Source organism: Schistosoma mansoni, chromosome 2, assembly GCF_000237925.1.
Source record: "Schistosoma mansoni strain Puerto Rico chromosome 2, complete genome".
NCBI lineage: Eukaryota > Metazoa > Platyhelminthes > Trematoda > Strigeidida > Schistosomatidae > Schistosoma > Schistosoma mansoni.
Genome location: NC_031496.1, coordinates 19,457,086 through 19,470,642, shown reverse-complemented (window position 1 = coordinate 19,470,642; position 13,557 = coordinate 19,457,086). Strand labels below are relative to the sequence as shown.

At 32.9% G+C, this 13,557-nt stretch overlaps 1 protein-coding gene and 1 non-coding gene across 2 annotated transcripts in view; one reads left to right on the top strand and one right to left on the bottom strand.

Annotated features, from left to right (window-relative positions):
• Positions 1-13,557, top strand: part of Smp_144880 (hypothetical protein) — a gene marked incomplete at both ends in the record, with an annotated part of 35,202 nt that overhangs the window by 6,468 nt on the left and 15,177 nt on the right. The window contains one exon of the mRNA XM_018795996.1: positions 10,468-10,584. Within this exon, the coding sequence (XP_018650253.1) occupies positions 10,468-10,584 (117 nt within the window). The remainder of the gene's footprint in view (positions 1-10,467; positions 10,585-13,557) is intronic.
• Smp_tRNA_00067_Pseudo_TTG.1.1 lies at positions 13,068-13,137 on the bottom strand. Its single transcript has one exon. It is a non-coding gene (tRNA).

Below are 13,557 nucleotides of genomic sequence, written 5' to 3'. Positions count from 1 at the left end.
GGGGATTTTCTTAAATTAAATTTTTTTTTTTTAACCCTTGGCCCTTTGTGAATATTATTGATAATGTTTCCCAGGCCACCTTACAACTGTTTTTTTTTTTTTTAATTTTTCCTTTTTCCAAATAAATAGTTGATTTGGAATTTTTACCCGAAATAGACTATTGGATGATGGGGTGGTGGAAAAAAAATTTTTGGAGTATTCTTGTGTAGACAGATAATTATAAATACCTGTACTTTTCTGATGGTGATGATGACGATGATGATAGTTTTTTTATGTTTTAGCTCCTTTTAATGGGATTATTATAACGTTAGTGTTGAAAATTTCGAATTCGGTCTTGATGAACATTTCTTTTGAGTCTTAGAAATGTTTCAGTTGTAGGAATACTACCTTTGCTTTGCCCATCCGAGCCTTCATATCTCCACCAAATCCTCCTTGTTTACCAATATTGGTGTTTATGTATGTACGGGCTTCCACCTCTTCCAGATCTTAATGGTGGTTTTTATAATTTTCGTTGATATCTATGGTGGGTGCTTATCAGTGGATGACTCATTATAACCCATTCCTTTTTTGTTTTATAGAACATTTTGATGTTCCAACAGCCATGAGATTCCCATCCTATAAGTGCTTTCTTAATTCTTCGTATAAAATCAGTCTAACTCTTTGAAGCATTTTATTTTCCAAGATTAGAACATTAAATCTTTCTTAAAGTTATTCTTTTTGTCTAAATTATATCCAACGAGTTTTACTTACTCCAAACACGGATAAGTTGTATTTTACCACTTTAGTGACTGTTCAAGTTACCCTGCCTGCCATCAAAATTTTTTGGACATTTCAGAAGTGTAAATAAATTTCTTCTCTGGTATTTAGTGTAGGCATGCATTCTGTTTGAAATCAATATTATATGGTTAATCAACGTATAGTTTTTTATTGTAGCTACAATTTACCAGTCGATTACGTGTATTTACGGTCCTTTCTTTTCACTTTACTACATGTTTTAGTCCTGACCACCCATTTTGCCTTTATCATATATATATTTTTATTGACTATTTAGTATAAGTTGTTCATTATTATCATTAATAAATTAATAGAACAAGTGGAAGATCAAAAAAATATGCTGTAGGTTAATGGATCTGTGATTAGTTGTAAATGACAAGATAAAGTTCTGTTTATTATTATGTAATGATTAATTATGTTCAGTGAAGAAGTAGCCAACGTAAGCCAAATGCAAGTTGGCGTGTTTCATTTGGTTTGAAAGCTATTAAATTAGATTTAAGATAAACTTCTTTTGGTAAATAATTAGTTAAAACACATTCGTTTCTGAAATCCCTTTAACAAAATCAACAATCGAAAATCAAGAATAAAACGTAAGTTTAAAATGGTTAATCGAGGTTGTGAAAAAGAAGTCAGCTCCTCATGTATTGTAAATAAGAATAAAACAAACGGAATCACATAAATATTAAACTATAGATTGCTTTTATGATGATTGATTTTAGTGAAGCCATTCGATATCTACAATGTTATAAAAGCGAATCATACATCTAATAATGATAACTTCAAACCATCAGAAATCAGAAATGCAACGACGAGTATGTAATGAAATTGTAACTGTAAGATATATTTATCAAAGGTATTTATTCAGCAAGAATTGACTCAAAAAATGATTGAAGTTTATTTTTCATTTATCGTACCAAGTAGTACATCGAAAAAATAAAGATAAGTCTAGAAACTATATGACCCCTCTTGTATAGGGCATTTGTTAGTAAGGGATTTTTCTTCTCATTTCCACATCATTCATTCTTATAATTATTAATGACTTTATATATACAAAGTATTATTCCTGCACTACTACCAAGACTTCCATTTCATTCCATCTTAATCATCAACATCATCAGTAGTAATTAGTAAAGATATGACACTTTTCATATCCTATCACTTGAATATACTACTTACTACTTATTACTACTATTTTTACTACTACTACTACTAATAATAATAATAATAATAGTAATAATAATAGTAATAATAATAATATACGAAGTTATAATGATTTCAGTAAAGATAATAATTAAAAATGAAGTTAATAATAATATTTAAGATATTTTAAACCTAAATTAATTTAATCATTAGAATTAAATAGATAACTTCAACTATAATCAGGTCATGTAAATTAAAAGATTGAGATAATGCTAAAATTAATCCATTAAAATAAATAATTAACTGAGTATATTTCGACTCCAAAAGTTATATTACTTTAATGTTCCCAATTATCTTTAATAATAATAATATATATGATAGTTGAATTCATGAGTCAGTTGAAGGTAGACCATCACGGAAAACCTGGAAGCACTGGACGGCCATTTCGTCCTATTATGGGACACCCGCACGCGTGATGCGAACCCAGGACCTATCAATCTTGCGCGTGAACGCTTAACTTCTAGACTACTGAGCTGGCATCCGACGCTATTAATGTCTAACTTCAACAAATTCACGATATTGTGTGACCATCCACCATTGTCTTCAATGAGTTGGTATCTCACAACAGACCTGGTTGAACTGTACTCCATGGTGGTCTAACTTCAGTTGACTCATGAATTCAACTATAAAATTACTAAAATCTCCAAAAAACTCTCTTCTGATAATAAATATATTTGTTGAGTAAGTTACTATTACTAATAAGCATCAATAGAGAAGTGAAAAAGTTTAATAAGATAGTTTGATGTATGCTAGAGATTTTAAATGCCCTTCAATAACTGTAACTAAAAACTGAATATCACAATACTTTACACAAAATAATGGTAAGTCCGTTACTTTTGGTATATTCTTTATCAGTAGACTTCTCAAGTGATAGAAAAAGCTCTCTTGACGAAAATAATAGCATCCCTCTGAACAACTGATATGGATCATGATTACTAGTTGCCATACTACTAAAATTTAGTGGTCACAGAAGCTGCTGATACTTGAACTTAAGAAATTTTGAAAGACGCCTTATTTTAAACAACGAACTGCTTTGGTGTACACTGATAAAATAAGAAGACAAAACTTATTTATAAGATCCATTTTATCCTCCAAAATAGGTGTACCTCTTTTTGATAATATATTTATTTCGATCTCCATTTTATACACAATAACTCACTAATAAATAGAGTATGTTGGAACGATACACAAAAGCCCTACAAAAATACATGTTGCATTTCATGCCGAACAATGTCCATAAAAAATAACACAAAGAATATTATCATAGGTGAGTGCTACACTGTGATAAGTTTATTGTTATACAAAAAAGTAACGAACTGAAAATAAAACAGATATATACTAAATTAAGAAGAAAAGGTTATTATGAATAAATAACACATTGAGTTAAGACATCATTCCTTTTTCTTCAGTCAGAGGGTAAATGCACAGCACAAATATTACAAGCAGTGTAGTAAACAAGAACACAAGTGAGAACAATCGAATGTAGTTGGACACAAAATTACAGAACATCTTAGGAAAATCTGAGAACCAGACAGTAAATACTTCATTTGCAAAATGTTAAACAATTGTCTCAAACTTGACTCATTCTTTTGCGAATATCAGTCAATCGTCTCAGACTTCATTGTTCTTTTGTTTCTACACCAATCATTCTTCGTTCTCGTATTTTTTTTCGTTGATCTTCTTAACCTTCTGCCTCTAGGCATTTCACTTTCGATTGATGATACATACTACTTATATCTGTCAATATCAGTAACACACACCACAGTAATACTTATTGAATAAATAAAATGAACTACTTGAATCAACAAAAAAAACTAATACGTCACTAAGGAAAATACGGATAATTAAACAAAATTTTCATTACAATAATATCATTAACTAACAGTATTCAAACTGATTTATAATTAGATAACGTATAGTAGTTTATGCAACGAAATAGACGTGTGTTGCGTCAATGAAAAATAATGAAAGTTAAGGACAATATGCACATTCTATCATTGAGAATCATTCTCTTCATTTTTTGGAATTTTATCATATTTACCCGTCACAATATAAACAAAACACAAAGGCTGAATAGATTTCCTTATAGCATATCACATATTATTCTGTTTTAACGCTTGAAAATAATGTCAACCAGCCTTCATAAGACTATGGATAATTATTTTCCGCTCCTTTACATTGTATTTACGTAATACTATAAGTACTGGTTATCGTGAAGCACTTTAACGTTGAAAGAGTGGTTAAAAGTGAGTTACACCTCAATAATTCTGTTAACTGGCGTGTCTTTTTTAAATAATGTAAGTAAAACGAGCATATGAAAGTTTTTTGAAACGTTTTACTTAGAGCAAATATACCTGTCTGCCGTTTCGATGTACTTTAGTTTAAAAAGCAACTTTCGTGGTTTGATTCACGCCTACTTAAACTAGATTTGATATGAATTAGCTTACAAAAATCAACAACTCTAATGAGTGTTTCATTAAGTCATCATTAAAAAATATTCTCGAAATTCTAATGGAAATTTCTCTATAAACTTAATTTAGTTCTAGGAAAACATGATCGTCTTTCTACTGATATTATAATTGAAATTACCTGATTATGCCATACTAAGTTTCATAGTAGAAAGAATAATCCGATAAAACTAGAAGGTAACAAAATCTCTAAAGAAATATAACACAATCAGGGTTAAATTGAGAGGTATGGAATGTTGAAGAAGATAAATAAAACCTCAAGAATATTATCGCACAGTTATGTTTAGCGTAAGAATGGGTCTGATGTTTCTGCTGTATAAAGTAAATCTAAACGCTTGATGATTGAAATCGACAAAGGTCATGCCAGATAACCTCTTTCAGTCGATACAATAAAAACTGCATAAATTATCTTAAAAAACCATTTAAATAAGACGGATCATAACTAATATTCTTACGTTTGTATACCTAAATATTTTGTCAATTATTCATTATTTTCAAAATTGAATTCACAAGTCGATCTATGCTGGACCACCATTGAAAACCTGCAAGCACTGAATGGCCGTTTCGTCCACGGTCCCACACGCGAAGCTCGAACCCAGGACCTTCAGTCCCACTGAGCCGGTATCCAACAGTGTTAATATCTAACTTCACTCTATCCGTGCTCGTGCTCAACTCTTCATCCATTGTCTGAGGTAGATACCTATCTCATACTCGACACGGATTGAGCCGCACTGGTCACAGCTTCTCACTAGAATTCCAGGAAACGATTATTCTTGTTTACTCAATCGTTGTTCCAACAGTTGAATTTAAAAAGAAAACATTTTCAGTGCATAAGCTTTAGTTTTGTTGATCGATATGAAATAAGATACAAATGGTTTGTCAAATATCACAATCAACATTCTTATTTGTTTACAAAAACAATTAAGATAACACGAAAAAATGTTTCCTTAGATTGTTTCTAACTTATTTTTTAAAAAAAAAACTTGTTTAGAAGAAGTTAACTTTAGTATAAAAACGTAGCAAGCTATTCCAATGATTAAGCAAAATAAGAATTATTTACTAATTTGATTGATTAAATTAAATATTTTGTAGAGAGTGACCCCTGTTTACATAACACAGACAATTTTAACAACGGGTTGAAGAAATCAATTGAAGAAGAAATAAATGAAAACAAAATCTATTTGAAACAAAGGAACTAGTAACGTTTCTATTTAGAACCTGTTACATGTCAAAAATGAAACAAGCCTGAGAATTATTTTGAATTAAGCTTATTAAGCTGCAATAACATCTTGAAAATAGATGATGAAATGTTTACAGTTGTTTACTTTAGTCAGCAAGACTACTGCTTTATTATAAGCGAAATGGTCAAGATTTAGCATCATGATAGTTATGGTTGTTAGGGATTTCAACAGAGCGGAATCATACTCTTCACTGATCAGTTGTAATATACTTTTTATATCTATTTCATGTCATTTATCTAGTAATTAAAGCCCAATAGGACTAATCTTATTATTTTAACCTCTAAGATTTACATACTTTGTAAAATGCTTGATATCATATCCAAGTTCTAATGTCACTATTCATGTGGCGTATTTGCTTTTGCATGTACTTGTAAATGACATGTGATAGACAATTATAAGTTTGTTAAATTTCAGAAAACCACTAGTGAGATTATATTTCATGGCTGCTATGCTAAATGACTCAACCTCCCTGTTAGGATATTCACAAGAATATCCCAAAAATTATCTCGAATGTAAAATGGTATGTTTTCAGACTCTTCACATAATTCGCATGTTATTTCCTATTGGCCATTATTTACAGTGTCCTAACTATGACTTTCATGTGTCGTTTCCCTATTGGTCAATTTTGAGTCGTCCTAATTATAACCTTCACGTGTCCTTCCTTTCCATTGGTTACTGTTAATAGTCATCGTAACTGTATAAATATGCCTTGTCTGTAAACCATTTTTGTTCTGCTGCTGACCCCATAAACAATTCTCATTTAACGGCTGTGTTCTGATTTATTGGAGTTGGGGAACAGTATTGGGGTCGAACTAGGATATCTGAATTTGGTCAATCGGTAGAATTTCGCGTAGTCCTATCGCAATACCCACGCTATATTTCGCATTATAACAATTTGGCGACGGAGATTTTGCAAACAAGTTGCTGACTAGCTATGGATCCAGTTAAATTAGAAGAATTGTTCAAGCAACAGCTGAAGCTGATGGAGATGCTTACTCAGACGCAGATCTCTTCCCGAGTCTCATGTACACCAACAATCCCTCAATCAGTCGACGGTATTACCAGTAGTATTTCAGAGTTTCTTTATGATCCTGATGCCAATATTACATTTGATACCTGGTTCAGACGTTATGAAGATCTTTTTAAAGTCGACCTTGCTGACAGAGATGATTCGTGGAAGGTGCGTCTTCTCCTTCGAAAACTTGGTCCATCAGAGCTTGATAAGTATTGCAACTACATTCTACCGCAGAACCCACGAGACCGTTCCTTCGATGCCACTGTTCAAACTCTCAGTCAACTTTTTGGTGACCATCATTCACTTTTTAATACGCGTTATCGCTGTTTAAAACTGGTCATGAACGAGTCCGATGACTTCTTAACCCATGTTGGCATTGTCAACCGTGAGTGCGAACGGTTCAAGCTCAAATCCCTTACCGACGACCAATTCAAATCCCTCGTATTCATATGTAGTCTTCAGTCACCCAAATTCTCCGACATCAGAACTCGATTGCTGAACCGCCTTGAACAAGACCCTACGCTGACACTTAATGCAATCGCCGACGAGTATCAACGCATTGTCAACCTGCAGCGTGACACCACTTTGGTCCAATCTGGGGGCCAGGGTGGTTGCGAAGTTCACGCTGTCCAACGTCAGAACAAATCTCCGAGATCAACAACCTGTGGTCCTACGAAAGCCAGTGCTCCTTCTTTCTCTAATCACTCCAGACCGGTTCACAAGAAGCCCCCCTCTCCATGTTGGCACTGTGGAGCCTGGCATTATGTGAAATTTTGTCCATTCAAACAGCAGGTGTGCGATCGCTGTCATAAAGTTGGTCACAAAAGCGGTTTTTGCCAATCTCATCGACCCAATAGTCGTCGAAATGCACAGACGCAACGTCGTCATACTAAAAAGCAGCTTCCCTCATCAGGAAGTTTAGCAGCAGTCTTCCACACCCATGCCGCCACGCGACGCAAATTTCTTACCCTCTCAATCAATGGTCAGCCAGTTCGATTGCAGTTGGACACTGCATCAGATATCACTATTCTGTCAAAAGAAACTTGGCGAACCTTGGGTCAACCTCCCATCAAACCATCTTCGCAGACAGCCGTTAGTGCATGTGGTGGTCATCTCCGCCTTCATGGTGAACTTAATTGCTGTATTTCGTTCAGAGGTACAACCTTCAAGGGTACGTGCTACATCACCAAATCCCCTCTCAATCTTCTGGGTTTAGATTGGTTCGAAGAACTTGGTCTTGCCAATCTACCTATCAGCACTATCTGTAATCAAGTAAAAACTCCTGCTACTACACAACAGCATGCTGCAGACCTCCAAAATCGATTCATCGAACTCCTCCAGCCTGGACGAAAGCTACGAACAATTCATAATGCAATGACACCCAGGCGAGTAGCCCAACAGAGTCCTCACATGAAGAATACCCGAATTCCTTACGAAGTTGACGCAAAAGTGTATGTGCGGGACTATAGACATGGGTATGATAGATGGATAGAGGGTGAAGTCGCAAAGAGACAGGGGAAGGTCATGTATGAGGTCAGAGTAAACAAAGAAATCTGGACCAGGCACCATAATCAACTAAGGCCAAGAGAATCCAAGGAAAAAGTTGAAGTTACGAAACGCATCCCACTCGATTTATTACTGGATACTTTCCAACTTCCGCCAATACCTACAACGGAGGCAACTCAGTCATCTAATCAAGCAGAACATTCTTCAAGTTCTCGGTCGTTACCTCGAAGGAGGTCGGCACGCAAACGCAGAAAACCAAAGAACTTTCAGGTAAACCCACGATTGCGTCGCTATTAATTTTTTCCAAGGGGAGGTGTTAGGATATTCACAAGAATATCCCAAAAATTATCTCGAATGTAAAATGGTATGTTTTCAGACTCTTCACATAATTCGCATGTTATTTCCTATTGGCCATTATTTACAGTGTCCTAACTATGACTTTCATGTGTCGTTTCCCTATTGGTCAATTTTGAGTCGTCCTAATTATAACCTTCACGTGTCCTTCCTTTCCATTGGTTACTGTTAATAGTCATCGTAACTGTATAAATATGCCTTGTCTGTAAACCATTTTTGTTCTGCTGCTGACCCCATAAACAATTCTTATTTAACGGCTGTGTTCTGATTTATTGGAGTTGGGGAACAGTATTGGGGTCGAACTAGGATATCTGAATTTGGTCAATCGGTAGAAATTCGCGTAGTCCTATCGCAATACCCACGCTATATTTCGCATTATAACACTCCCATCGATCTGTAGTTGGTTTGCATTGTTCAAAGATAAATACTGAAAAGCTTTGACAGTAAAATATGTTTTTCTTCATCTCATGAACAAAACTATCTTCCGAGTACTTGGAAATGATAACTTTTCAAAAGAAATAGCTATTTATTAGTGTTCATGAAGTACAATAACATCATTAGAATGCAAATTGTATAATTAATTAGGTAAAAAATCGATTTCTATATTGTCTTAAAATAATAAACACTGAAACACATAAACTTTGGTATACGTAAATACTTTTATTACCACATACGTATTTGTTTATCTATACATTAATTCTAAATGTAAAAGCTTTATAACTTCTATTTATTTCGTATTGTAAAGTTCCCTCTCTTCTGGATTACTACCGTATTTTTTTATACCTAGTTAAGAAATATAAAAATTAGTTCAGACTAAAATTTGGACAGGTTGGTATTATTGAATTTTAATAGCTTAGAATGATTCAATCATGAAATATATTTTATAACTAAGTCAGTCGGTCAGTCAGCTACAATGTAGGATCAGGTACATATATGCATCGGTCCAAGTTGCACACCTCATTGGTACAACAAGATGAACACTAAATTTATAGAAGTAGTTACTTCAATGGTAGTAATATATAAAGGGAAGATTGCGTATAAGGATATAATACGGGAAGAGGGAATTAGTTCGTAGAAATAAAAGTATATAGCAATTTTAATCTCACGGTTTATGGGAAGAAAGAGTGTATACATCTACGCCATTGTGATCGATTCCGAGCCATGTCACTCAGAGTCTCCAATCACTCCTTACGATAGTCGCGCGGACCCCAACCAAGTAGTCTGCATCTAGCAACATGGCTAAGACTAGAAGTTAGTGAATAAAATATATATACATTTTGTAAAATATATTTTGAAATAAAATCCATCCAATATGGATTGTATAGTATAATTGTTACTCTAAGTAGTATTTTGTTTCTTTCTAAACACTAAATGGTATCTGTTTAATCAATTAAAAGTTTATTGCTACCACAAATAATTCTTAAAGTTATGATCAATTAAAAATTGGGAAATTTTATAAAATGGGTCAGATCATTTTTATTTAGGTGATGTTGTATTTGCTTAGCAGGACTGTTGAATTGCATAGCATCCATCATTCTTTCTAGATAACATAGTCAATACACTAATACATCAGATTTTCGACCTATGACAACATCTTTTAGAAAGAGAAGTACATTCATAAATTTCATCGCATATCGTGCAGATGATAAGTATTGGATAAAGTATGCTATTGGTGTAAATTTACACAGAAGTAATTACATAGAAGACATGTATCAATAATAAGAATAATGTTCTTAATGTTTACAGTTATCTAGTATCTAATTCCAAAACGTCTGTGTTGTAGTTAGCTTTATAATATTACATACTGAAACTATATTTAGACAATGTAAATAAATTCAATTATGTATGTATATAACTGTATTAACTAATGCTTTTAACTTTCACAACGATATTTATTCAATTTCTTTAGGACAATATGATCTCCAAATAATGAATGTAGAATTATCAGATGAAGGTTCATATGTATGTCAAGTGAATTTTATGCGACAACAATATCTAAGTCAAACAGCTGTCTTAACAGTACAAGGTAAGTGGATGGATTAATTTTCATCATTATCTTTTATTCTATCTAAATGTATTTGATCTTTTTTTTATTCCGAATTTCTTTTTGATGGATACATTTCAGAATCTCTTTTTCTTTGCCAATCAACTTATAATTAATAACTTACAAGAATCCCGCTGAAATCTAATATAATGTCTATAAACTTAATGAATAATAAATTCACTTAGTATTACTTGTTTGAATCTTCTCATTGATGTTTAGGACTGCAACTGGTCAGTCTCTTATTGGAATATGTGCATACTCTACATATTGCCTCGATATTGCCTTAATTTACAAGCATTTTAAGCAAAGATGGATAGTGGCTAGCAGTGGAATCCAGGATCATTTTACCTACAACTTGATACAAGTGTGTTGTTATTTTCTTTTGTAAAATAAATTTCAATTACAGATAACTACTTGTCTATGTCTAACTCATTTATCATAAATGTTATTGACATGAAGTTTCCTTATTCATCTGGATATTAAAAGTGAAATGTTTTTTTTTGTTATTGACAATCCACTTCATGAATAATTCATTTTGAAATCTTCAAATCTGACTTTCATTCTAATGTTTACATAAATAAACCGATTTATAATTGTGAGACTGTTTATAACTTGAAATACTAATATAAGTTCAATTAGAAAAATATTCTTTGCAATCATTGAAATCAATGTGTTTATTGTCTGAAAACAGTCGATAAAAAACAGTGAAATAGGTTGTTAAGTTTTGTAACACTGACAAGTATAGCATTGGACTGTTTGTTTAGCAAACTTTGATTTAAAATCAAAAACATGATACATCCGTAAGTAAAACTTGATGGCAAACCGAATGACATATTTAGGTTCCATGTTAAACATCCAATTTTGTTTGTCATATTTCTGATTACTATCCAGAAATATCTTCCATCCAAATATCTGAAATGAGATATATTCTTTTAGAAAGTTTTTTTCCCGCAATAGCTATTTACCGTACAGAAACACGAACCTTCTGTTTAAGATTTAGTTTTCATTACCTTTCACCAACTTTAAAACAATGGAAATGGATGTTGGACTTTATTTTGTAACAGGAAAGAGTTGTAAATTCTGATGTTACTCGTTATAAAATCTTTCGGTCTAGTGAATATAAAAATGTCTAACTATAAATAATATCAAGTTTAAGACTATATTAGTAAACTTCTGCTTCATGATTTTTATTTATATATAAATATTCCTAAAGGCGAAAAGCACTAACGAAAGTAAATAATTTATTAGTTGAATCCATGAGTCAATTAAAGTTAGAACACCATGGAAAACCTAGAATCACTGGACTGCCGATTTGTCCCAGTATGGGACTTTTCAGCAGAGCGCATCTACGATCACGCTCGCGGGATTCGAACCTAAGACCTTAGGTCTCGCGCGCGAATGCTCAACCTCTAGACAACCGAGCCGGCATCTCATAGTGCAAATGTCTAACTTCAACCAATCTACGATATTGTGTGACCGTCCACCATTGTCTTCAGTGAATGACTGCTCCACAATAGACACGGTTGAACTCGGTTACACACTAGAACTCCAAGAAATACCTTTTAAAACCAGTCACTGATGAGCACATGATGATTATTATCAGAAAGGAGTTTTGTTGAAATTGTAACAATTTAATAGTTGGATTTCAAGTTTTCTATGGTGGTGTAGATTTAATCAACTCATTAATTAAACTATTAAATTACTACAATCTCAACAAAACCCGCTTTCTGTTAAGGTAAATAATTTTATATGTAATAAATGTTTATCATCAATACTCACCAAATTCAATTTCAGTTCAAGGATATTTGAAAAAAATAATTAATTTGACCTGGAAATATTTCATTTATAGGTAACTTGTCAATATATGACAACCATTAAATCAACAAAATCATTTCTAACATAAAAATTGACAGAATTTGCTTATACATTCTTATGTTGTTGTTTTTTAATAAAAACACTTTTTTTGGTAAATTATTTTTCCATTTAACATTTAACCAAAGAATTGTTTTAATGCAATCAAGCATGTATTATTGTTTGTTTGTTTTTGTATCGGTGTCAAAATTTAAATCTAAAATAAATACAGTACGGAATTTTAAAAAAATCGAATGTATTAGGTTATTTCACAATTTAAGAAAAAAATGAAGGTCAATAAACATTCCTTTGACACTTAACACTTTTGTAATCTTAATGAATGTTGTATTTACATTAGTGAATATTTCATGAACATAGAAATGCCCGATTTCAGGGTGGATTAGTTGATTTAAAGAAAAAACAAAACAAATACAACGGAGTTGCAATTCCATTCAATTCGTTTTCATTTTTAAAAAGAATATTAGGATCTGGTAATAAGTAACAAATGATCATTTATAAATAAACTCAAAAATTATCAATTATTTACAAATGATGATCACAAATATAATAATCCATCCTTCATTACAAGCAAAGATGGATAGTGGCTAGCAGTGGAATCCAGGATGCGCGTTTCGTTATATTTGGGACTCGTCAGATGGATGTACCTGTATCTCAGAGTTGATGTTCACTCTGGTACTCGAACCCAGTACCTTTCGCTTCAAACGCCATCGCGTTATCCACTCAGCTACTGAGTCTTGTTAGCTACTGGGTTCGAGTCCTAGAGTGAACATCAACTCTGAGATGTAGGCACATCCAGCTGACGAGTCCCAAATAGGACGAAGTGGCGTGCGTCCTGGATTCCACTGCTAGCCACTATCCATCTTTGCTTATAATGCTTGTGAATTAACGCTATTTCGAGGCAATACGCACAGTATGCACATATTCCAATAAGAGACTGACCAGTTGCAGTCCAAACACATCAATGGGAAGATTCAATCAATACTAAATGAATTTAATCCTTCATTAACTCTAAAATTATCACATATTTTATCTTATCTGTCTTTGAACTCCACCTAACTATTACACTACCTACCTTTTATGCAT